Source organism: Rhinoderma darwinii, chromosome 2, assembly GCF_050947455.1.
Source record: "Rhinoderma darwinii isolate aRhiDar2 chromosome 2, aRhiDar2.hap1, whole genome shotgun sequence".
NCBI lineage: Eukaryota > Metazoa > Chordata > Amphibia > Anura > Rhinodermatidae > Rhinoderma > Rhinoderma darwinii.
The window spans coordinates 17,497,920-17,525,233 of record NC_134688.1 but is presented as its reverse complement, the minus strand read 5'-3'; the positions used below and the strand labels follow the sequence as shown (position 1 = coordinate 17,525,233).

General features: G+C 42.9%; 1 protein-coding gene across 2 annotated transcripts in view; it reads left to right on the top strand.

Annotated features, from left to right (window-relative positions):
- The window catches only part of DLG2 (discs large MAGUK scaffold protein 2), a 1,355,189-nt gene that overhangs the window by 9,805 nt on the left and 1,318,070 nt on the right, over positions 1 to 27,314 (top strand). For both annotated transcript variants that reach the window (XM_075851397.1, XM_075851398.1), the window contains exon 2: positions 14,427 to 14,558. In XM_075851397.1, the coding sequence (XP_075707512.1) occupies positions 14,427 to 14,558 (132 nt within the window). The remainder of the gene's footprint in view (positions 1 to 14,426; positions 14,559 to 27,314) is intronic.

The window sequence follows — 27,314 nt, the reverse complement described above, 5'->3', positions numbered from 1 at the left end:
CAAGGGATCAAATACTTATTTCCTTCACTGTATATATATATATACGAAAAAAAACTTAGCGCTCCAATAGCGGTTTAAAGTGGTTTATTCATCCATATAAATGCTACGTTTCAGTCCCCTTCTAGGACCTTTCTGAAGCAATGTGATCTACAAACAGCCTGGGATTTATACCCACATGTGGCAATTACAACATCAAATGTCATTAAATACAAATCATCTAATATGCCATAAAATACATCCAATACATATATATAAAAAACACACACACATCGCACCTGTGTCCATCGTACAAAAATAATCCTACATTGATAAACAGTGAATAATGTGATAAAAACAGCATCCAATATTTAATAATCAATTATGCAAATTCATTACAATGAGGTGGAGGAATGGAGCCAATCACCAATCCCGAAGCGACAGCCGCATTCGATGTGATAATTAAGTATAAACTTGTAATGATACAGCAAAAGACGGACCGCGCACGCGTGGCTGGTGTCCAATCGCAATGCATTAGCCAGTTAGGGAGCCAATAAAGAAAAGTCGTCCTCTGTTACCAAGGCTACCTACATCGTAGGCCAATGAGAGATTAGCGTGCCCCGTAGTCTGGGCTACACTGTCTTGTTGTCAAACCTGTGTCCGTGTACTTAGAGAAGCTCGCAGACTTAGGAGATGAACAAGGAGAAGCCATCATGGCGCTTGTTCCACGTACGCGCGTATTATACACCTAATTCAATAGTTGTACACACGGCCTTGTGTAACGATTCATATGGTATTAGAATAAGCTACAGCCAGGAAAGTCGCTCTATAAAGGGACACAAATAACTTCATGAAAGATTTGTATGCCTGTAATATTGAAAATATGTTTTTTGACCGGATCATTGCAATACAACCCACGTCTATACACCGCATTCCAAATTATTATGCAAATGTTATTTTTCGCTGATTTTCCTAACTAGTCGATGCAAATGACAGTCAGTATAATCTTCAAGCCATCAACCGTTGGAGTATAATGCAAATTTTATTGAACAAATCTCCTAATGAGAACAGATTTTTTTTTAGAAGTAAAAAACTCAAAATGCTTCACATTATTATGCACAACAGAGATCAAAACATTGTAAAGGTTGTAAAGAGAACTAAAATGGTAATTTGTTGAATTTGCAGCATCAGGAGGTCATATTTACAGAAATCAAAAGCTCTTTAAAAAAAAAAAAACTTTTAACAGGCCAAGTTACATGTTAACATAGGACCCCTTCTCTGATATCACCTTCACAATTCTTGCCTCCATTGAATTTGTGAGTATTTGGATAGTTTCTGCTTGAATATCTTTGCAGGATGTCAGACTAACCTCCCAGAGCTTCTGTTTTGATGTGAACTGCCTCCCACCCTTATAGATATTTTGCTTGAGGGTTGAGGCCAGGGGAACATGGGGGCCACACCATGAGTTTCTCTCCTTTTATTCCCATAGCAGCCAATGACACAGCGGTATTCTTTGCAGCATGAGATGGTTCATTGTCATGCATGAAGATAATTTTGCTACGGAAGGCACAGTTCTTCTTTTTGTACCAAGAAAGTGGTCAGTCATAAACTCTACGTACTTTGCAGAGGTCATTTTCACACCGTCAGGGATCCTAAAGGGGCCTACCAGCTCTCTCATGATTCCAGCCCAAAACATGACTCCGCCACCTCCTTGCTGACGTCGCAGCCTTGTTGGGACATGGTGGCCATTCACCAACCATACGCTACTCCATCCATCTGGACCATCCAGGGTTGCACGGCACTCATCAGTAAACAACACGGTTTGAAAATTAGTCTTCATGTATTTCTGAGCCCACTGCAACCGTTTCTGCTTGTGAGCATTGTTTAGGGGTGGCCGAATAATAGCTTTATGCACACTTGCAAACCTCTGGAGGATCCTACACCTTGAGGTTCACGGGACTCCAGAGGCTTCAGCGGCTTCAAATACCTGTTTGCGGCTTTGCAATGGCATTTTAGCAGCTGCTCTCCTAATCTTATTAATTTGTCTGGCAGAAACCTTCCTCATTATGCCTTTATCTGAACGAACCCGTCTGTGCTCTGAATCAGCCACAAATCTTTTCACAGTACGATGATCACGCTTAAGTTTTCTTGAAATATCCAATGTTTTCATACCTAGTGCAATACCTTGGACAATTTCACGCTTTTCGGCTTCAGAGAGATCCTTTTTCTTTCCCATATTGCTTGAAACCTGTGGCCTGCTTAATAATGTGGAACGTCCTTTTTAAGTAGTTTTCCTTTGATTGGGCACACCTGGCAGACTAATTATCACAGGTGTCTGAGATTGATTACAATGATCCAAAGAGCCCTAAGGCTGGGTTCACACGACCTATTTTCAGACGTAATGGAGGCGTTTTACGCCTCGAATTACGTCTGAAAAAAAGGCTCCAATACGTCGGCAAACATCTACCCATTGCTTTCAATGGGTTTGCCGATGTACTGTGCCGACGACCTGTCATTTTACGCGTCGCTGTCAAAAGACGACTCGTAAAATTACAGTCTCGGCAAAAGAAGTGCAGGACACTTCTTGGGACGTTTTTGGAGCCGTTTTCTCATACACTATATTGAAAGCAGCTCCAAAAATGCGAAAACGGAGCAAAAAACGCAGCGAGAAACGTGAGTTGCTCAAAAAACGTCTGAAAATGAGGTGCTGTTTTCCCTTGAAAACAGCTCCGTATTTTCAGACGTTTTTGGCTCAGCGTGTGAACATACCCTTAGGGTATGCAAACACGGCAGCGTCCGTTACGGCTGAAATTACGGTGCTGTTTTCAGGAGAAAACAGCACTGTAATTTCAGCCGTAATGGCATGTGCAGGCGCTTTTCGCTGCATCCATTATGGACGTAATTGGAGCTGTTTTTCCATGGAGTCCATGGAAAACGGCTCCAGTTACGTCTGAAGAAGTGACATGCATTTCTTTGACGCGGGTGTCTTTTTTACGCGCTGCCTTTTGACAGCGGCGCGTAAAAAAAATGACCGTCGGCACAGAACATCTTAAGCCCTTATTCCCACGACAGGGTTTCCCGGCCGGGTGACGGCCGTTCATAAATCGGCCGTCACCCGGCTGCAGTAGGAACAATAGACCCCTAATGGGGCTATTCACACGACCGTTTTTTTTGACGGGCCGGGAAAACCGGCCGTCAAAAAATGGGACATGCCCTATTTTCGGCCGTTTACCCGGCCGCCCGGCTCCCATAGAAGTCTATGGGCCGGGTAATACACGGCCATCACTGGAATGTGTCCCGAGTGATGGCCGTGTCTACCGTCGCCCGCGCTCTCTCTCCTCCTCCTCCTCACAGTGCAGAGTGCATGTGAGGAGGAGGAGTGTATCCCATTCAGAAGAAGCGCTGTATGCTGGAGGTAACACTGTGGGGGTACTGCTGTAGCGACGTCCCTGCTCTGCTATGTGCAGGGGTACTGTGTGGCAGGGCTGGGGTGTACAGCAGGTGGAAGGGGGCGGTGCGCTGGCTCCCTTCCCAAATCGCCCTGGCGAATCAGCCTCCTTTCCGCCCTGGCGCTTCTTCAGGCATCGCTACAGCTATAGCAGCCATAGCGGCTGCTAGCGGCGACACCTACCATGGCCGATGGCGCCACTAGCAGCTGCAGCGGCTGCTACTGCTGTAGCTTCGTCCCTGCTCTATGTGCTAGCCCCACTTTAGCTCCCTGAAGGAGCGGAATCCCCGTGTGTTCGGGGATTCCGCTCCTGGACAGAGCTCTTGACGTGTCTGTCCATATATGGACAGTGACATCAGGGGAAACTCCTGAAGCGGAATCCCCGAACACTCTGTGACCGGGGATTCCACACCAGGAGAAGCCAGTAACGTTCAGCGTCCATAAATGGACACAGACGACAGGGGCTTTTCCTGAAGTGGAATCACCGGCCACATGGGGATTCCCCTTCAGGAGTTGCCGCTGATGTCACTGTCCAGATATGCCCGGCCCGGAACGGATGCAAAACTAATGCAAACCGGCTTGGGAAAATGGCCGATTTTATCGGCCGACACTTGGGCTCGGGCAGGACTCTGTCGTGTGAATAAGGCATAAGACCCATTCTAATGAATGGGCAGATGTTTGCCGACGCTTTTGAGACGCATTTTCGGACGTAATTCGGGGCTAAAACGCCCGAATTACGTCCGTAAATAGTGTGTGTGAACCCAGCCTTTGACACAATACCATCCATGAGCTTAATTGAAAAACTAATAATTAAATGTTTATGACACTTAAATCCAATGTGCATAATAATTTGGAACACGGTGTAATATAGATTGCATCATAAACGCCATGGGGCACCAAAACTAAACTTTCGTGTGATGGGTGAATCTAATCGCATACTGGTCCAATTCAAAATGATAAATCAGGCAATTTTACAAGGGGTGCCCTTAAATATATGTATGCGTCATAAACAGAGTAGGTTATCCATGGATGGTGGGGGGTATGAGATTTCGATCTTGTTTTCTTACACGTTATTGTATTTGACATTTATGTCTTCATACTGTGAAATGTTGACATGTTATTTTCAACTTGACAGGCAGATGTCCTGCCCCTTGGTAACCACCTTTGCCTTAAAATTTCGAATCATTTCTAATAAATAAAGAATTTATAAAAAAATAAATAAACAGAGTAGGTTTACCCTTTGACTCTTGATCGGATGGCCAAAACGACACAACATATCTGCACATAGATGGCTTAACCATTGTTAAAGCAGCAGGTCCAGACAACGATACCCAGAAAAAACCTTAGTGAGAGCCTTTGAATTATTATTATTTAAGCATAAGGCTGGATTCACACGAGCATGTTCGGTCCATAAAGGACGGAACGTATTTCGGCCGCAAGTCCCGGACCGAACACATTGCAGGACGCCGGGCTCCTAGCATCATAGTTATGTACGACGCCAGGAGTCCCTGCCTCGCTGCAGGACAACTGTCCCGTACTGTAATCATGTTTTCAGTACGGGACAGTAGTTCCACGGAGAGGCAGGGACTCCTAGCGTCGTACAAAACTATGATGCTAGAAGCCCGGCTCCCTGCAGTGTGTTCGGTCCGGGACTTGCGGCCAAAATACGTTCCGTCCTTTACGGACCGAACATGCTCGTGTGAATCCAGCCTTAGTGTAAATATCTTGAAGTCCACGTTGAGACCCTTAGGGTATGTTCACACGCTTAACTAAAAACGTCTAAAAATACAGAGCTGTTTTCAAGGGAAAACTGCTCCTGATTTTCAGACTTTTTTTTAGCAACTCACATTTTTCGCTGCGTTTTTTACGCCGTTTTTGGAGCTGTTTTTCTATAGAGTCAATGAAAAACTTCTCCAAAAACGTCCCAAGAAGTGACATGCACTTCTTTTTCGCGGGTGTTCTTTTACGTGGCCGTTTTAAAAAATGGCCGCGGAAAAAATGCCCCGTCGGAACAGAACGCATTTCCCATTGAAATCAATGAGCAGATGTTTGGAGGGGTTCAGCTTCCGATTTTTCAGCCATTTTTCGGGACGTTTACGGCCCGAAAAACAGCTGAAAACACTGCGTGTGTACATACCCTTAGGTCTCAGAGTGTCCAGCGTGAATATCCATTCCAGCTCACGTTTTTTCAAAGAAATTAATCTATCACCACCACGTTTTGGAGAAGGGACATGATCCAAAATCATGAGCCGCAAATCGCGTTCACCATGTCCCAGTTCCAAAAAATTCTCGGAAACAGGAAGGTCCTGTCGTTTTTTTTTAAAATAATGTTATTCAATCTCACGTAGTTTCACCCACATATAGTAGATTGCATGGACACCAAATAACAATAACATAAACTACCCATTCTGTATCACAGGTTAGGAAATGTTTAATTTTGAATTCTTGATGTGCGCTGAGATGTACAAAAATCCCTCGTTTTTCGTAAGTGAGCAATTGATGCACCCTAAACAGAGAAAACTGCCCATGCGTGGTGCTTTAAGATAGATTTGTTATATTTTAGGCATGCTACTGATGTCAGTCTTAACCAACCTATCCTTCAAATTAGTAGGGCGTCTCGATAACATAAGAAGACATATCTTGAGGTCCTCAATGGTTCTATGTCCATCCCTTACCATCGGCCAATGGTTTCTAATACTACTTCCTATTTCATTACTAAGATCGTTACACGTAGAAACAAACGGCATTCCGATCAACTTTCTATCTCTCCGATTACTCCGCAGGACGTGTTCTCTTGAGTATTGTAAAGCACGTTCTCTATGTTTTTTAACAATATGTTGAGGATATCCCCTCGATCTAAAATTGTTTACCATAGTGTCCAATAGTGTTTTAACCTTTTTCTCCTGATCCACAATTCTTTTAATACGGAGCATTTGGCTAAACGGTAGAAAATTAATAATTTTCCTTGGGTGGCCACTATCATATCTAACTAATGTGTTGCGATTGATGGGTTCCTTAAATAGCTCTGTATGTAATCTATCACCGGAAACCACTACTCTTGTGTCCAAAAACTGGATATCTACTTTTGAAAAAAATTTAAGTCAATTTGATGTCATGTCTAAAAATGTATGAAATTCGAAGGATGCTCAAACTATATGCCCATATGGAACACACCGTACCTCTGGGAATTTAACACCCTTGAGGGCTTTCAGGATTGGGAGCAGAAGGGAGTTAAGTATGTGAGTTAATTGTATAATGATGGTGACTTCAAATCCTTCGAACAACTGAAAGGTGACCTTGACGTTCCTGACAGATCGTTCCATTAATATTTACAATTGCGGCACGCGGCTCAAATACAGGTTAGAAGGGTAGATTTGAGATGTTTTGGGATCAGAAACTACTAAAGGTCTTATCTCATTGGTATACACAAAGATGCTCACGGTGCACCTGGAGGATCCAATGGGGGACATAAAAGGTAAATGGGAATGAGATATGGGGCCCCTCACACCTGAGGATTAGGGGGAGGTAACTGCTTCTCCGCAGTTGGTATCTCTCAATGTAGCGCACAGGCACTCGCAATTGTTCTTGATTCATAGAGTTTACAGGACACGAAGCTGCTCTGGCAAATGCATATCAGACAGTCTGCGGAGTGCCCTAGGTGCTCCACTGAAATGGCGGACCTAAAATACATGTTCTGGGATTGTGTGGTGCTAGCTGGTTATTGGCAGGCGGTAAGAGACTTAATTAAGAGGGCGTTTTGGGATAACTATACCGTCAGATCCTAAAATCTTGATTGATGACTCCACCGTTCAGCTACGTCACTGGGGAGAATTTATCAACCTTTCTATGGCATACAAAATAAGCAAAAGGGCCAAAAAGTTTCGGCCTCTTTACACCATCGCCACTTTTGTGGAAAAGGGTTAGACTAATTTATAATAATTTACACCACGTAAATTATAGTAGAAATCAACGCCAGCTCTTAGCTGCCGTAGATTTCACTGTATGGGGTTTACCACGGTAGAGGCCAGTGCAGGGCCTTGTACCTTGCAATCAGACTACCCCCACTCATAGGACAGTTAAATAAAATTTTTTAATGAGATAGAAAAAAAAAAAACCTTTTCTCCCCTCATGACGCAGCTCATATAACGTATAGGCGGCGGGCAGCATCAGGACGTTGTCAACATTGATGATGTTGAAGAGCTGCGTCGCATATAAGGCCCTGATGCTATTCTGCGTCAGGACCTTGTATGAGCCGCGCAGGAGTGATAAAAGAGGAGCGGTAAGTATGTGTGTTTTTAATTTTATAGCCGATGTGGGGAGAATGGATGACGCATGGCTGTGGTCGTTGTGCTACAATTGTATCACCCGGCCAAAAGATGCGACACATTTACTTAGAGGCTTTCACCTCTTAATTAATGTAAACCTTTGAAAGCAATTATTCTTTTTTTTATTTTATAAAAAGGTAAATCCGTGTGATTAGTGCAACTTTATAATTCGTTTTTATAAAAAAATATTTTTCCTTTTTGAGATACAGCTGCTTTGTATCCTGTATGCAGAGCAGCTGTATCTTGCGCTGAAACCTGTATCCGTCAGGTCAGCGACACTGACGGGTTCAGAGTCAGCGGGTCCTGCGTGTCTCTGACCGTTCAAAATTTAGATGTGATAGATTACAGGTGGATCCTGCGTATCAAAGACACGCAGGACCCGCTGACACTGAACCCTTCAGTCCCGCTGACCTGACGGATACAGGTTTCAGCGCATGATACAGCTGCTCAATATACAGGATACAAAGCAGCTGTATCTCAAAAAGTAAAAATAATTTGTAATAAAAATTTATTATAAAGTTGCACCAATCACACTGATGGACATTTTTATTTAAAAAAATATATAAATCGCTTTTGAAAGTTTACATGCGCCAGTGGAACTATCTATCTATCTATCTATCTATCTATCTATCTATCTCATATCTATCTATCTATCTATCTATCTATCTATCTATCTATCTATCTATCTATCTATCTATCTATCTATCTATCTATCTATCTATCTATCTATCTATCTATCTATCTATCTATCTATCTATCTACATCTATCTCATACTTATGTGTATCATATCTATCTATGATCTGTCTCTCATATTTGTCTATCTAAACACATATATTTGCATGTAGACTGTTCCGTTTTTGTTCCTCTAATCATCTACGTACACGGTTATCTACTGATGGTAGAAGAGATGTCGTGGTCGATAAGCTGGCTAATTGAATCCACATTTAGGTTCTAAATCCATGCGCTGTGTTTGGTCAGTAATCTCCTTGTTCATTACATAAGTCGTCATCTGGAGCATGAATCTAAAATGATATGATTCTCTGTAGTAGAAAAAGCCAGAGACCGCGATAAAAAGGACATCGCAGGATTAACAGAGTCTGGGATCTCAATGTGTCTGCTACTGCTGCTGTTTTGTATTCTCTTTAGGAAAAAAATATTTGCAAACATAAAATCTTGTCATGCCTGCACTAGAGGGCAGATTGTAGATTGACATTTACAGCACTGTGCGGTTATTTCTCGTTATGTCTGACCATTCATCATGCATGACTGTATTATCATTTTTGGTTATTAATCCGATTAAAAAAATTCTAAAATTGATAAATTCTGTAATTTAGGATATTTGCATTTTAAAACTAGGATATGGCCGTGACTTCATAATCAGTGGCGGCCTGACCTCTGGAACCCACACTGATACTGACAACAAAGAGACAGAGGTGAATGGGACTGAGCTGTAGTGTGGTGCCACTGTGCAGGGACAAACTTTGAAAGGGCTGCAGCTCTATATCAGTGCCGGACCAAATGGCAGACCCCAGTGCCACAAAGTTATGGCATAACCTATTGATATTCCATCACTATGCGGTGCAGTATAGAGGATCTGTCAGTTCTCCTGTGTGGTGTGGCATAGAGAATCTGTCAGCTCTCCTGTGTGGTGTAGTATAGAGGATCTGTCAGCTCTCCTGTGTGGTGTAGTATAGAGGAGCTGTCAGCTCTCCTGTGTGGTGTAGTATAGAGGAGCTGTCAGCTCTCCTGTGTGGTGTAGTATAGAGGAGCTGTCAGCTCTGCTGTGTGGTGTAGTATAGAGGATCTGTCAGCTCTGCTGTGTGGTGTAGTATAGAGGATCTGTCAGCTCTCCTGTGTGGTGTAGTATAGAGGAGCTGTCAGCTCTCCTGTGTGGTGTAGTATAGAGGAGCTGTCAGCTCTCCTGTGTGGTGTAGTATAGAGGATGTGTCATCTCTCCTGTGTGGTGTAGTATAGAGAATCTGTCAGCTCTCCTGTGTGGTGTAGTATAGAGGAGCTGTCAACTCTCCTGTGTGGTGTAGTATGGAGGATCTGTCAGCTCTCCTGTGTGGTGTAGTATGGAGGATCTGTCAGTTCTCCTGTGTGGTGTAGTATTGAGGAGCTGTCAGCTCTCCTGTGTGGTGTAGTATGGAGGATCTGTCAGCTCTCCTGTGTGGTGTAGTATAGAGGAGCTGTCAGCTCTCCTGTGTGGTGTAGTATAGAGGATCTGTCAGCTCTCCTGTGTGGTGTAGTATAGAGGAGCTGTCAGTTCTCCTGTGTGGTGTAGTATAGAGGAGCTGTCAACTCTCCTGTGTGGTGTAGTATGGAGGATCTGTCAGCTCTCCTGTGTGGTGTAGTATGGAGGATCTGTCAGCTCTCCTGTGTGGTGTAGTTTAGAGGATCTGTCAGTTCTCCTGTGTGGTGTAGTATAGAGGAGCTGTCAGCTCTCCTGTGTGGTGTAGTATAGAGGATCTGTCAGCTCTCCTGTGTGGTGTAGTATAGAGAATCTGTCAGTTCTCCTGTGTGGTGTAGTATAGAGGAGCTGTCAACTCTCCTGTGTGGTGTAGTATGGAGGATCTGTCAGCTCTCCTGTGTGGTGTAGTATGGAGGATCTGTCAGTTCTCCTGTGTGGTGTAGTATTGAGGAGCTGTCAGCTCTCCTGTGTGGTGTAGTATGGAGGATCTGTCAGCTCTCCTGTGTGGTGTAGTTTAGAGGATCTGTCAGTTCTCCTGTGTGGTGTAGTATAGAGGAGCTGTCAGCTCTCCTGTGTGGTGTAGTATAGAGGATCTGTCAGCTCTCCTGTGTGGTGTAGTATAGAGGAGCTGTCAGTTCTCCTGTGTGGTGTAGTATAGAGAATCTGTCAGCTCTCCTGTGTGGTGTAGTATAGAGGATCTGTCAGTTCTCCTGTGTGGTGTAGTATAGAGGATTTGTCAGCTCTCCTGTGTGGTGTAGTATAGAGGAGCTGTCAGCTCTCGTGTGGTGTAGTGTAGAGGACCTGTCAGCTCTCCTGTGTGCTGTAGTGTAGAGGATCTGTCAGTTCTCCTGTGCGGTGTGGTGTAGTAAAGAGGATCTGTCAGCTCTCCTGTGTGGTGTAGTATAGAGGAGCTGTCAGTTCTCCTGTGTGGTGTAGTATAGAGGATCTGTCAGCTCTCCTGTGTGGTGTAGTATAGAGGATCTGTCAGCTCTCCTGTGTGGTGTAGTATTAGAGGATCTGTCAGCTCTCCTGTGTGGTGTAGTATAGAAGATCTGTCAGCTCTCCTGTGTGGTGTAGTATAGTGGAGCTGTCAGCTCTCCTGTGTGGTGTAGTATAGAGGATCTGGCAGCTCTCCTGTGTGGTGTAGTATAGAGGATATGTCAGTTCTCCTGTGTGGTGTAGTATAGAGGATCTGTCAGTTCTCCTGTGTGGTGTAGTATAGAGGATATGTCAGTTCTCCTGTGTGGTGTAGTATAGAGGATCTGTCAGTTCTCCTGTGTGGTGTAGTATAGAGGATCTGTCAGTTCTCCTGTGTGGTGTAGTATAGAGGATCTGTCAGCTCTCCTGTGTGGTGTAGTATAGAGGATCTGTCAGCTCTCCTGTGTGGTGTAGTATAGAGGATCTGTCAGCTCTCCTGTGTGGTGTAGTATAGAGGATCTGTCAGCTCTCCTGTGTGGTGTAGTGTAGAGGAGCTGTCAGTTCTCCTGTGTGGTGTAGTATAGAGGAGCTGTCAGTACTCCTGTGGGGGGTAATATAGAGGATCTGTCAGCTCTCCTGTGTGGTGTAGTATAGAGGATCTGTCAGCTCTCCTGTGTGGTGTAGTATAGAGGATCTGTCAGCTCTCCTGTGTGGTGTAGTGTAGAGGAGCTGTCAGTTCTCCTGTGTGGTGTAGTATAGAGGAGCTGTCAGTACTCCTGTGGGGGGTAATATAGAGGATCTGTCAGCTCTCCTGTGTGGTGTAGTGTAGAGGACCTGCCAGCTCTCCTGTGTGGTGTAGTATAGAGAATCTGTCAGCTCTCCTGTGTGGTGTAGTATAGAGGATCTGTCAGTTCTCCTGTGTGGTGTAGAATAGAGGATCTGTCAGTTCTCCTGTGTGGTGTAGAATAGAGGATCTGTCAGCTCTCCTGTGTGGTGTAGTATAGAGGAGCTGTCAGCTCTCGTGTGGTGTAGTGTAGAGGACCTGTCAGCTCTCCGGTGTGGTGTAGTGTAGAGGATCTGTCAGCTCTCCTGTGTGGTGTAGTATAGAGAATCTGTCAGCTCTCCTGTGTGGTGTAGTATAGAGGATCTGGCAGCTCTCCTGTGTGGTGTGGTGTAGTATAGAGGATATGTCAGCTCTCCTGTGTGGTGTAGTATAGAGAATCTGTCAGCTCTCCTGTGTGGTGTAGTATACAGGATCTGTCAGCTCTCCTGTGTGGTGTAGTATAGAGAAGCTGTCAGCTCTCCTGTGTGGTGTAGTATAGAGGATCTGTCAGCTCTCCTGTGTGGTGTAGTGTAGAGGACCTGTCAGCTCTCCTGATATGCTATTTTAGTAAATTTTTCTATTCCCCATAAAATAATTCTGGAGCATCTTTTTTTTTGTGTTGTGCTAGTCCTCTATTATTCCTCCTGGAAATGTATGAATAAATTAACAACTGGCTGGCTGTTACCATCAAAGGGGCGTTTCCCTACAAACTCAGACACTATCCAATCAGTTCTCACTGTGTCAGACTGTAGGGACATAATGTATTGACAAGAGGGTTGGTAAGACACAGTTATCAGTATATTCATACAGCAATATCGGAGGAGATACGCTCCAGCATTGTTACTTCATAAGGAATACTAGTATTTACGTAAATATCTGACGGGCTGAAGGGTTCTTCTTAACTAGTGCTGCAGCCCCTTATACTGAGGATCATTGGGGTCCTGGCAGTCGGACAGCTCATCACTTTCTGTGGTGGGAAAAATTTATTTCATTACTTTCCCCAATGATACAGAGAAGAAAATACCTTTCCAGCGATAAAACTCCATGTAGTTTAGTTACCCTCCGATTCCTAGTAAAATGACTGTAAAAGCATTGACTGTGTAAATGAAAGAGATCGTACACATAAGATTACTGACAACTATGTTCCCAGACTGCCCCATAAACATTCACTTTTGGTTCGACCAACCATACATGTAAAGGATGATAAGCGGCTGTCACTGGTGCCACTTATCCCCAGGGAAACAAAGGATTGGACACATTAAAATCCAACCTATTCGATCCTCGTGCCCTGGATGTAAGACATTGACAAACATCATTGCTTTTCCCATACACATTCGATTGTTGGTGGCAATGCCCGCTCCAAGTATATGTGGTCCTTGGGGTGACCGAGTAATGGGGGCCCCTTGTTTACCCTCAGCTTTACAAACATAGAGTACAATAGGTTTGCCCAGATCACCATTGGCCCTTAAGCCCATTGGGCCCTATCATCTGCCCAAGTTTTTCCTTTTCTGACCCCGTCCTTGTTCAGCAGATCCTAACAAAATGAGTTAGTTCCTCTAATGTCTATGGCCACCTTTAGATCTTCTGGTTGATGATTAACTATAAAGGGACAGTAAACCTAAAAAAATAAACTGAAAATAAAAAAAGGTGTCTTACTCTTCCTTGATACCGTTCTGCTGTATTTCTGTAGATAAAGGGTGAAAAGTACTTTTCAGTTAGGGAAAGAGCTGGGACTAATGCCTCATGACCACTACAGTGTGCGCCGGCCGAGTCCCGAGTGATCCGTGAAAAGATAGGACGTGTCCTATCTTTCCGCGAATCGTAGTATCGGATCCGTTTTAACGGACCCGATTCACCTGCTAACGTGGATGGGTCCGTGAAGACTCGGATGCTGCCAAAAACGGCCCGAGTGGCACATCGGTCGTGCGCAACTGGCCTTAGTGTGCCACCAGAGCCCCGTCCGTGTTCCGTGGAAAAATAGGACATATTCTATCTTTCCACAGGTCGGAGAGTTGAGTCCGTTTTCACGGACCCGATTCACCCACTAAAGTGAATGAGTCAGTGAAAACTATCGGGTGCCAGTTAGATGCTGTGAAAAATGGCCCGAGTGGCACTTGGTCGTTTGTAAGAGGGCTTAGTCTACAGTTGAGAGGTTGCTTTCTACAGCAGAAACCTCCCCCAACAGCACTATCTATTAGGGGGGCTCAGCCTAAATCCCACCTATTTCAATAAACCACAACCCTCCAGCCTTCTTCCGCTTAAAATGTCGACCAAGGGGAGATTGACCTGTTTTATCAGCCGGATGACTGCAGGAGGAGAACTCAATGAATATTCACGAGCAGTCATTTTGATTAAGGGGGCAGTTCGGGTTAATAATTGTATTATGTCTATCGCCACCTTAAATCAACATTTTGGGCAAAAAATATATATTGTGTTATATTTATATAGGGCCTGAGGGGCGGAGCATGACACAGGGATTCAAAGAACAACAAAAAGAGAATTCCTGTGTCAGGCACCGCCCCCTCCTGTCCTGCCCTAGGCATAACACAGTATATAATTTTTGTCCGGAGTGTTCCTTTAATGTAAAAGGGAATATTCCTGCAACTTTCTAATATACAGTACCATGTGTTTCCATTCATTACCATTTTTCCAAGACCTCCGCTTGCTGTCAGTGAATGGAAAATGCTTCTTTAGTATCTCCAGAACCTCCTGTTTTTTGAGTCTTCCTGATTTCTATCTTTCAGATACTGAGCGAGCGCTGTCACTTCTGGAGGAATACAGCAGCAAGTTGCAGAAACTAGAAGAGAGGCAGCTCAGACTGGCCATCGAGAAGGTCATCTGTATGTTCAAGAGTAACCTGTTCCAAGCTTTAATAGGTAAGTGACCGTACAGTATTGATAAATGAGTCTTATAATGTCTACAGGCAGGCGTAGTTACTGGGTCACAGATGAAATGGCTGATATCTCTTTGTGTAGATAACAAAATAATGTCCATATGTCAGAGGTAAGGCCCTGTTCACACATGCTTCAGGGGTTTCCGTTATTCTGCTCCGTCAGAGGAGCAGAACGAGGGAAAACCGGAAACGACCGTTCTGTTGCACCGCAGATACCGGAACCCATTGACTTTAATGGGCTACTGTTGGCTTTCCGTCGGGGTGTTCGGGGATCTTATGGTAATCTCGGCCGGATCTGCGACGGAGGCTTCTAACGGAGTCTCCAATGCAGATGTGAACAAGGCTTTACGGCTACATAAAATGTTCAGGAACTCTGCAAATACTTTGCTTTATTGATTGTGTCCTGATTTTTAGTTCTGTTTTCTTCTCTGTTCAAGTCAAAAGCTTAATTCAGAATTCTGATGGTTTCCTGTTATCAGGGAGCAATGCATTGTGGGAGCACATGTGACAGATACTGTATATATATATATGTGTGTGCGTGTTTATACATTTTACAGTGTTTTCAGTTTTATATCCGTGCTGGTGGAGTTCCTTTAGGAGTCAGTGGTTGCTTTTTTCTTTTTATCAATACTTTGTTACTGAGAATTATGGTTGGCATTTTGTGGCGGGTAATAGTGGTCAATGTATTACTAGCAGTGATTGGTGGCATTTTCCTTCACTACTGGTTGTATATTATTACAAGTAATTGCAAGAATGTTTAGGATTTCGATATTCGTGGCATAGTATGGGGATGTCATACATGGTAGCATATTTCTAAGATGAAATACGTGTGGCATATTACTAGGCTGGCATCCATTCCGACGTATTACTAGGATAGCATACTTGGAGGCATTTTAATAGGATGACATAACTGGTGACATATTAGGATGGCAGACATGGTGAAATATTTCTAGGATGGCATACATGTGACAGATTTAATATTGGTGGCATACCTGATGGCAAATTATGTGGATGGCATACATGGTGGTTTATTACTAGACTGACATACAAGGTGGCATATTACTAGGATAGCAGGATGGCATACTTGGAGGCATATTACTAAGGTGGCGTATGGTAACAGAGAGCACCAATCCCAGAGATTTCTGTAACTAGAAATCTGACACAATGGTGTACACACGCTGCTACTGATTAAAGTGGCGCATTTTACCATCTAACAGAAGCCTCTGAGCAGCGCCAAAGTGGTTTGAGCCTCTATAAAGCCCTGTCATTCTGGAAATGGTGGTGATCCAAGATCGGACTTCATCAACGTCACTTTCTCACATGTATCTACTGAACCACTGAGAAGATAATTTTGAATGTACCTCCCCTTTAAATTCATTTTTTTTGTCCCTTTTTCAAGAATTTGGCCCAAAAGTATTTTAAAGAGACTCTGTCACCACATTATAAGTGCCCTCTCTTGTACATGATGTGATCGGCGCTGTAATGTAGATGACAGCAGTGGTTTTTATTTAGAAAAACGATCATTTTTGACAGAGTTATGACCTATTTTAGCTTTATGCTAATGAGTTTCTTAATGGACAACTGGGCGTGTTTTACTTTTTGACCAAATGGGCGTTGTGGAGAGAAGTGTATGATGCTGACCAATCAGTGACCAATCAGCGTCATACACTTCTCCCCATTCATTTACACAGCACATAGTGATCTAGCTAGATCAATATGTGCCGCCACATACATACACACACACACACACACACACACTAACGTTACTCAAGTGTCCTGACAGTGAATAGACATCACTACCAGCCGGGACAAGATGTCTATTCAGAATCCTGACACTTTGCTAACGTTTGTGTGAGATTTACAGCATGGCAAGCATAATCTCATTTTAAATGACAGTTTACAGCGTAATCTCGCGAGATTACGCTTGCCTTGCTGTAAATCTCACACAAACATTACCGAAATGTCAGGATTCTGAATAGACCTCACGTCCTGGCTGGTAGTGATGTCTGGTAGTGATGTCTATTCACTGTCCGGACACTTGAGTAACGTTAATGTGTGAGTTAAGTGCCTGCACATACTGATCTAGCTAGATCACTATCTGCTGTGTAAATGAATGGAGAGAAGTGTATGACGCTGATTGGTCACTGATTGGTCAGCGTCATACACTTCTCTCCACAACGCCCACTTGGTCCAAAAGTAAAACACGCCCAGTTGTCCATTGAGAAACTCATTATCATAAAGCTAAAATAGGTCATAACTCCGTCAAAAATGATCGTTTTTCTAAATAAAAAACACTGCTGTTACCTATATTACAGTGCCGATCACATCATGTACAATATAGGCCACTTATAATGTGGTGACAGAGCCTCTTTAAGGCAACATTCACATAAAATGATTTTTATCCTGCAAATGTTTTTTTTTTGCCAAAAGGGAGTGCAGACTCAGCATATTGATGTGTTATCATAGAAAAATGAACTCATTGCAGCAGTGGAGGAAAGAAAGTATCGGGGCTCTACAGGAGACTATGCGTCACTCACCCGGCCCTGGGTAACTGGTGATAGTGGACCCACTGTGTCACAATTGGATTAACACCAGCTAAACCAGCAGAGTGTAAAGGTCCTTTTACAATGTTAAACAACTGCCGATTGACAGTACACCATGTCGATCGACGATCGTTTGCTCCATTTATGTGGCGCAATGATCACAAGTGTGGAGATGAACGATCATTAATATGGGGAGATGTGTTTACGACAAGCGACCATTTTTTGGGCCACACAAAAGAAGCAAGCAACCAATGGACAAGCCCCTCCCTGTGGTGTTATTCTTTTAACCCTTAAAGGACCAGGTCATTTTTTTCCTTTTCGTTTTTTTCTCCACCTTGCCTTCCAAGAGCAATAACTTTTTTATTTTTCTATGCACACTTGTTTTTGCGGGACGAGTTGTGTTTTTTAATGGCACCATTTAATGTACTAAATTGTGTACTGAAAAACGTTTAAAAATTATTTTGTGGGCTGGAATAGGAAAAAAACAGCAATTCCTCTATTTTCTTTTGGGTTCTGATTTTACGGGGTTTATCGTGTGGTAAAAATGACATGTTAACTTTTATTCTGTGGGTCAGTAAGATTTTGGCAATACCAAATTTATATCAATTTTTTTTCTTTCACTGTTTTTACAAAAGAAAAACTATTGGTTAAAAAAAAGTTTTTTTTGTGCCGCCATATTCTGAGACCCATAACTTTTTTTCGTTTTCCGTCGATGGAGCTGTGTGAGGGCTTGTCTTATGTGGGGCAAACTTCGGTTTTTATTGCTACCATTAGGATACATTTTACTTTTTGATCCATTTTTTTTTATTGTCAGGTAACAAAAAACGGGCATTTATTTATTTACTGTTTACGTCGTTCAGCACGCGGCATAAATGTCGTTATATTGTAAAATATAGGATCGCTACAGACATGGTGATACCAACTACGTAATTTTTTTCATGTTCATGCTATTTTTGAGAAATAATTGGAAAATGTTTTTTTTTTTTTAACTTTTAATATTTAATAAAAAAATATATAAGACATATTTTTACATTTTTTTAGTCCCACTAGGGGACTTGAACACGCAATTGTTGGTTCGCTTGTACAATACACCGCAATACCAATATATTGCAGTGTATTATATTTTTAACGCTCTCCAATTTTTAATAGGAGGACTAACACGGCAGACCTGGGATCCTTAAATAGGCCCCCGTCTGCCATGACAGCACATTGGCATCCCGCAATTACCCCTCTATCTAATGGCTTAGATACCACGGTAACTATGGATTGGGGTATCTTGGTAAACGCATGGGATCGGAGTTATCTCCGATTCTGGTTGTAATTGCAAGGTGTCAGCTGAAAAACACACCTGCAGCGTATAGATTGGGCTCAGCTCGTGTGCTCGCTACATACTTCCCCCCCTCCCGCTATGACGTACATGTCTGTCATTGTGTGGTAAGAGGTTAAAGGGGTTGTACAAGATTAGAATAACATGACTGCTTTTTTCCTGAAACAGCGCCTCCCCTGTCCATAGGTTGGGTGCGGGTATTGCAGCTCAGTTCCATTGAAGTAAATGAGGGGGATATGGTATATCACACACAACCTAAATGTATTTTCTATAGCCTGTTCCATTTATTTTAGCTTTGTGTGCAAATATTATTAGAACAAAAACTGGATGTGCGGCATCGGAGATGAAAATATCTCTGTACACCTGCAGGCACTGCTTATCTGTGCCATCCCTGTCTCAGTCTTGTGTTGGCGCCGAAACCTCGTGATCGACAAACACGTCAAGAGTCAGATGATGTTACTTTCCTCAGAAAAACTAAGAATTTTTTTTAAGCTGTTAAATATATTTATAGCAGAAGATTAAGACTGCGCCAGTCTTAATAGATGCAGCAAATTTATTAAAAGGCCCACGCCTCTTAATAAATTTGTATCACCATTGGCTGTCCGTGCGACACTAAGTTAAATCCACGCCAGTCAGGAGTTGGGGTAGTTTTCTACTATAATTTCCAATAGTTTCAGGTGTAAATTATAGTAAATGCTACTCCCCTTCCAAAAAGCTCCACCCACTTTTTTAAAAGTGGTGAGATCGGGGTAAACGACCCAAAAGTCAAGAGTGGCTACGAAAAACTTCTCTAGACATCCGACAGTTTATTGATTCAAATGAGAACTGTGTAATGCTTTATTTCACCTGTTGGGGCGCTGCAGGGAAATTAAGCACTTGCTACCGGATTGCCCTACAGATTACAGCTGATCACTTGGAGCCCCAGCAGTAGGACAATCTGTGATCAACTTAATGTCACGGGACCTTTTTAACAAAAAAGGATTGTCCAAAGCGTAGAACGACTTCAAATAAAAATGTAAATTTATATTAGGCCAATGTAAGTAATTGACTGAAAAGTGACATGTTCTATTTAAAATTCCTTATCTCCTGCGCCACATTTAGAGAAAATGGCAAATCATTTTTTGATGTATAAAGTTGTTTATTGGACAATTCTGTAAATTTTGTTGCACGATGAGCAAATTTTGCCAAAATTTTTTCAATCTTAATTTTCAATAAAGGGTCCGTCAAAAAATTTTTCCCTAGTGAAAACATATTTTTTGAGAACTAATGGCTTATTCTATTAGATGAAGTGCAGGACGTCTTTAACTCGATAATCAGCTTTGGAGAATGGAAATAAACTAAAGAGGTTTATGTTGTGGGTGATTTATGTTTGGATTCATCTCTATAAAATATTATATGTTTTACTTGGAATTAATGTGCCCCAAATAGCTCTAATCCCCTTATGCAGCATTAGGTAAAAATTAATCTCCCTGCGGCCGTTCTGCCTCCTATGTGCAGGGAGAAGACAGGACTGCACTGTGCTATAGATAATGATTGCTGTCAGCTCCCCATTATGTGCCGGTGATCAGTAGCAATCATTGTATAGAAAACCGGTGCCTTGTAAATGTAAGAGGCCGGCGTGCGCAGTGATTGTATGTGACCTTAAAGGGCATTTGCCCCCCTTCTGATTTTGCTCACACTGCAGCGATTACATTTCATTTCTAGGGCAGTGATGCTGCAAGGGCAATGGAGTATTATCTGGTGTCCGCTGATGTCAATAGACATTGATGTAACACATGGATGCACTGGTCCTGCCGCAGTAAAATACACTCTTTTAACCCCTTCCCGCCACAGCCATTCTTTGTTTTTTCATTTTTGTTTTTTCTTCCCCATCTTTTAAAAGCTCTAACTTTTTATTTTTTCATTGATCTAGCCGTATGAGGGCCTGTTTTTTACGGGACGAGTTCTAGTTTTTCACGGCACCATTTTATTGTACCATATAATGTACTGGGAAACTTGAAAAAAATTCTTTGCGGGGTTGAATATGAAAAAAAAAAATGTGATTGCACCATTGTTTTTCATATTCCGTATTTACGACGTTCATCGTGCGGTAAAGACTACATGTTAACTTTATTCGACGGGTCACTAAAATTACGGCAGTACCAAATTTATATTGCTTTGTAATGTTTTATTGCTTTTACAAAAAAAATAAAAAAAATTGTTAAAAAATAATTTGTTTTGTGTCGCCATATTCTGAGAGCCATAACTTTTTCCGCCGATCGAGCAGTGTTGAAGGCTTGTTTTTGTGGGGTGAGCTGTAGTTTTTAATGGTACCATTGTAGGGTACCTAAAAGTTTTTGATAACTTTTTGTTTCATTTTGTTTGTGGGTAACAAGCTGACCAAAAATCATCAATTGTGGCATTTCAATTTTTTTTTCTTACAGCATTCACTGAGCCGGTTAAATAATGTTATGTTGTAATAGTTTAGACTTTTACAGATGCGGCGATACCATTTAGGTTTTTTTTTTACTTTACTTTTGGGGAAATATCGTTATATTGTAAAAGATAGGATCGCTACAGACATGGTGATACCAACTACGTAATTTTTTTTCATGTTCATGTTATTTTTGAGAAATAATTGGAACATTTTTTTTTTTTTGAACTTTTAATATTCAACTGTTTCATATTTTTTTGTATATAAAATAAAACACTTTATTCAACTTCTTTTGACCTTTTTATTATTCCTCTTGGGGACTTGAATAAGTGATTATTGCATCGATGTACAATATACTGGAATACTTATCTATTGTAGTATAATGTGTTTTTTAGCCCTATTAATAGGAGCAAAAAGATGGCAGATCTGGGGGCTTTGATTAGGCCCATAAGCTGCCATGACATCCATTAGCACCCCGCAATCTTGTCGCGGAGGGGGACGGGCAAAGAGCTGTCAGAGGGGGGCCGTCCTCTCTTTCTAATGACTTATATCCCGCAGTTGCTATTGACTGCGGCATCTATGTGGTTAAATAGGTGGGATCGGAGTTATCTCCGATCCCATCTATTGTGGTAAAATGTCGGCTGTAACATAAAGCCAACAGCTGCTAAGCAGGTTCAGGTCGTGAGCTCACTCCATACTTCCCCTTGCCGGCTATGACGTATCCCTATGTCAAATGTTGTCAAGGCTGGGTTCACACGACCTATTTTCAGACGTAAACGAGGCGTATTATGCCTCGATTTACGCCTGAAAATAGGGCTACAACACGTCGGCAAACATCTGCCCATTCATTTGAATGGGTTTGCCGACGTACTGTGCAGACAACCTGTAATTTGTCAAACGACGACGCGTAAATTGACTGCCTCGGCAAAGAAGTGCAGGGCACTTCTTTGCAACATAATTTGAGCCGTTCTTCATTGAAGTCAATGAAGAGCAGCTCAAGATTTACGAGCATCACAGACGCCTCGCATAATGCGAGGAGGAGCTTTTACATCTGAAACGAGGCAGCTGTTTTCTCCTGAAAACAGTCTGTCTTTTCAGACGTAAAAGCCTCTCATCGTGTGCACATACCCCAAGGGGTTAAAGGGGTATTCCACCCAAAAAGATTTATTATCTATCCATTGCCCCCCTTTTTTTTTGCCTTGTTTGTGGAACTTCTAGCCATCAAAATTAGTCAGTAGGCCAAAATCAAGGGATTTGACTGTCTGGGGGAATAAACAGGGTTTCTCTGTATGCGGACCTCCAACTCCAACCAATCTCTTGAGGAGGTTGTCCGCATAGGTTCATTCTCAGGCCTTAGTATAAACTGGGGAAAAATCCAGCTACTTCAATTGGACCCCGGTGTGGTATCCACGGTTCCAGAAGTAAAGGTGATACAGGAAAGGAAGACCCTTGAATATGTAGGGATTTTTATCTCAAGAAAGCTAGAGGCCCTCACTTAATCTTTTCCCTCTTAGGCCCTGTTCACACAGCAGAATTTTTTAGGCGAATTTCGCCACAAATTTCCGCCTCCCATTTATTTCAATGGGAGGCAAACTATTATTTTTCCCGCTAGCTGATTTTTTTCATCTGGCTGACAAAACAAGAGTCCTGCCCGATCTTTGGGCGGATTCCGCCCAAACCATTCATTCAAGTCAATGGGAGTAGGAATCTTCCTGCCGACGGCAGAAATAATTCTACGGCCAATTTTGTGGTGGGATTTGCCAATCAAAATCCACCGTGTGAGCATAGCCTTATATGGAAAATCAGAACTAAAATAGGAACCTGGCTCAAACTCCCACTTTCTATGGTGCCGAGAATTCTCTTGGTCAAAATGATAATCCCTTCCCAGCTCCTGTAATTCTTTGACGCCTGTCCAGTCTTGGCTTGACAATGAAACATTCAGATTAATTGAGACTATAATTAAAGGGGTTGTCCACTTTTTATTTTTTCTACTAATTTATTTATAGAATAGAAGATTTCAACAGATGCAGATCTCTAATATACACGTATTTAAAATTCTGCTCACGTACATTTGTTATATCAGTGCAGTTGTCTCTGTCTAAAAATTAATAAATGGTAGAGCCCACAGATTAGGCCATAGAAATGTATCCATAGGATAACCGAATGGAGTAAAGATGGCGGCAGTCATGTGATCCACACCATGTGACCTCTGGCATTCGGTAACACTGTGCTGGTATATAACAGGTTAATAATAGGTTATTTAGGAGAAGTTATCAAGTATTTCTACTACAGCGACATCTCATCGTTATGTCTGTGAGGAGCCGCTCTTGGTTTTTGTGTTTTTTGTTAATGTAACTTTATTAACAACACGACAACGTCCCCCTAGAGACAGGCGGCCATTTTATAAATCATCTAGAGACAGTGAATACAGGCAGTGAACCAATTGTTTATCATATTTCCACCATTACTCCTATTCACATAGACCATGTTACCCCAACACAGTGTGTGTGTGTGTGTGTGTGTGTGCGTGTGTCTCACGGCGCGGGGTGGGGACCTACTGGGCCGTACCGCGTAGCGGAATAGCAGCTGGCAAAACAGGTACAATGCAATGTCTATAATTCTGGAAAGAGTACCTGAGGCAACGTAGACAGTAGCGGTGGTTTCAGGCTGAGATGAGGCTTCGGCAATAAACAGACACCCGGCGGAGTGCGACACAGCAGATGCAGCAGAGAGCACAACACGACTCTAACACTTCAAGGCACAGGCGCACGGTAGCACGGGATACAGGTTACCGGCAGCAGGAACGGGAAACACTGGAACACTGGGAACTGGAAAACACTTAGGACACCATTTGCAAAGACAAACTAGGGTACTGACAACAACGCTCAGGCAAGGAATGGAAGGGCATAGTCCTTTTTATAGTCCAGAGGCATTCTGGGCTAATTTGCAGAAATTCTGCATGTGCCCGTACTGGCCCTTTAAGGCCGAGCACACACTTGCGCGCGCACCCTGCGGGAGCCAGTACCACAATGCGGAAGTGAGTGTCGGCGTCTCCCAGGAGGGAGATGCCGCCCGGCACTCACTAGTCCGCGGCCCTAAAGACGACGGTCCGCGGCCATAGACGTTACAGTGTGTGGTGGTCACATGACAGACGCCTTGTCTAGTCATTCAGTTAGCCTGTGGATACATTACATAGGATTAATCTGTGGGCTGTACCATTCTACTATGACAGGGGCCTCATGCACTATAATAAATGTGTGTGACCAGAATTTCTAATACATGTATATTAGAAAACTGTAGGATTTCCTATTCTACTAATAAGTAAAAATAAAAAAACAACTGGACAGCCCCTTTAATGATCTGATAGGGGGAGGAAGGAGGTTAGAATAAAGCAGCCAGTTTATAACCTTCCATTTTCAGAAGGGATCTCACTCTACCCAATTTTAAAGGGTAACCAAACGTTCAACAAACTTCTGACATGTCATAGTGACATGTCAGAAGTTTTGATTCGTTTCTGTTCGGCTTTTTCCGGAAATCGATATACAGCAGTGTACGGACTGAATAGAAAGTCTATGAGCACGTACTCCGCTACATCGGCTTTACGGAAAAAGCAGAACAGAAACGAAGCAGCTCAGTGCTCACATGATCGCTTCTGCCGCTTTGTTTTAGTGATTGGTGGGGGTCTCAGTGCTCGGACCCCCCACAATCAAATCATCTGACATGTCACTACGACACGTCAGAAGTTTGTTGAACATTTAGTTACCCTTTAAGTATTACTAAATTGCAGCTCAAATTCAACATTTAGTCAGATGAGAAAAAGTTTTAGTTTTTTTACATATATTGTACAAAGGAGTGTTGGAATGGGTGGCAAGATACACTAGATGGGAAAAAGTTTTCGGACACCTACAGGAGCTTTTATGACATCTGATTCTAAATCCGTAGACATTAATATGGAGTTGGTCCCTGTGCAGATAAAACATCTTGCACTTATCTGGGGACTTTCTACAAGATTTTGGGGTGTCTGTGCCCATTCATCCTGAAGAACGTCTGTGAAGTCAGACACTGATGTTGGGGGAGGGGACCTGGCTTGTAATATCGGTTCTAGTTTATCGCAAAAGTGTTGGATGGGGTTGAGGTCAGGACTCTGTGGTCCAGTCAAGTTCTTCCACATCGAACTCCCCCCAGCCAACCAACCAACCAACCAACCAACCAACCAGCCGTCTCTTTATGGACCTTGTGCATTGGGGCGCAGTCATGGGGGAACAGAGGAGACCGAACCCCAAACTGTTCCCACAAAGTTGGAAACTACAATTGACCAAAATGTCTTATGTGCTGAATTATTAAGATTTTCCTTCACTGTAACAAAGGGGCCGACACCTGAAAAACAACCCATAGTATTATCCCACCTCAACCAAAACATTACAGCGGGCACAATGGTAACGTTCTCCTGGCATTCACCAAACCCAGACTCATCATCATACGCCAGATAGAGAAGCGTCGCTCCACAGAACATGTTCTGAACTGCTCCAGGATCCAGTGGCGGCGGCTTTACACCACTCCATCCAACGTTTGGCGACGTAAGACTTGTATGCAACTGCTCGGCCCCCATGCCATGAAGCTCCAGGACACAGTTTTTGTGCGGCTGTTAATATCCGAGGAGGTGTGTACTCTGCAGTTATGGAGTCAGCGGAGTGTTGGTGACTTTCCTGCACTTGCTCCTCAGCATTCGCCCCCCCCCCCCGCTCTGTAACTTTACGTGGTCTGCACTCCGTGGCTGAGTTGCGGAGGTTCCTTTCACTTTACAATAATATCGCTCACAGTGGATGGTGGAACATCTGGGAGGGAAGAAATGTCATGAACTGACTTGTTACATCGGTGGCGTCCTATCACTAATGTCTGTAAAGACGACTGCTGAATGTTATACAGATGTGGGTATGGACTGAAGGAAACACCTGAAATCAATGATTAAGAAAGGAGGGGGCAATACTTTTCTCCATATAGTAATTTAGTTATATTTATAAAAATGTCAATATTAATGAATTTTTGAAGATAATAGACACGAAAAGGTGGAACATTTATAATGTATATTTGGTGTCACACTTTTTGTTTCAGGGGCAATTGTGTAAATTTGAGAGTATAAAGAAAGAATTCTGAATTCACCTGAATTATCACTTTTATTACCTCCAAATCCATCATGCATCTTAAGGATCCCCTGAGAAGGACTTCAGCTCTGGGAACTTATTTAATTCTTAACGGAACGCAAGGGAAGGAAAAGAGTCCTTTCAAAATGTTTTTAGAGCACCCTTAAAAACACAATAAGGCCGGGTTCACACGTAGCGTAAAAACGGCCGATTTTCCGCAACGGGTTTCATTGAGGAAAATCCGCAGTGTATTACAATAGCAGCAGTGTGGATGAGATTTAAACAAATCTTTACGCAGCGTAAAAAAACGCTGAAAAACTGTTAATAAATTGACCTGCAACATGTTAGTATTTTTGCGGCGGAAAAGCCGTGAAAAAATAAATCTATACTTAACCAGATCTCTATGCTCCTGTGTCCAGCCCGACCTCCAGGGATGACGTCTCATCCCGTGTGACAGCCAATCGCAGGCTGCAGCAGTCACATGGGATGAAAAGGTAACCCAGGAGGCCAGACTGCCGGATGTCACAGTGACGCATCGCCATGGCTACGAGTAAGTATAGGTTTTATTTTTTCTGTGCTGTTTTCTGCAGTGGAAATGCACCACAATTTTGTGCGGTTTTTCGTCCTGAATTCGGCCGGATACACTGTTTACTTTTAAGCAGACCTGTGTGAATATACCCTTCATAAAAGACTTTTCTTATTACAGGAAGATATCCCTGATGCTGTAGAGGAGAAAGGAGGTGGGATATTGAAACAGGCGGGAAGGCGGTGCAGGTCTTGAGTCTACAGCGACGACTTTTTGGTGTCGCTGTAGAAAAGACTTACGAGGGCTCCAGTGAGAGCGCAGGATCTAAGCTGGAGCTGTTACTTACATATCCTGTACCTAGAGCAGCCTCATGAAAAAGGCCGTGATCAGAGGATCGCAGATCCTGGTCGTATAACCCTTTGATAGCCACAGTCCGTGATCGCCGCGGTTTGATCGGAGACTAGGGGAACCCTCTGCAGTCAGAGCCCTGGGGAACCAGAGAGGACACCAGGGCTCTCTGTTCAGTATACATGCTGTGATGGTACAGGAGTATGCTAATACATTATAAGTATAAAATAAATATGGTAAAAAGTTATCAGTAATAAAAGTTAACAATAATAAAAAAGTGTCCATTAAAAAAAGTCCTTATTTAGCATAAAATATACACAGTCGAGTCACATTATTATGACCACCTCCTACTTTCGACGTCGGCAGCGCGTAGCCCATGAAGGAAGTGATGTGTCGTGGCTTGGTGGGTATATAAGGGGTGTGCTATAGTCTGATCACATA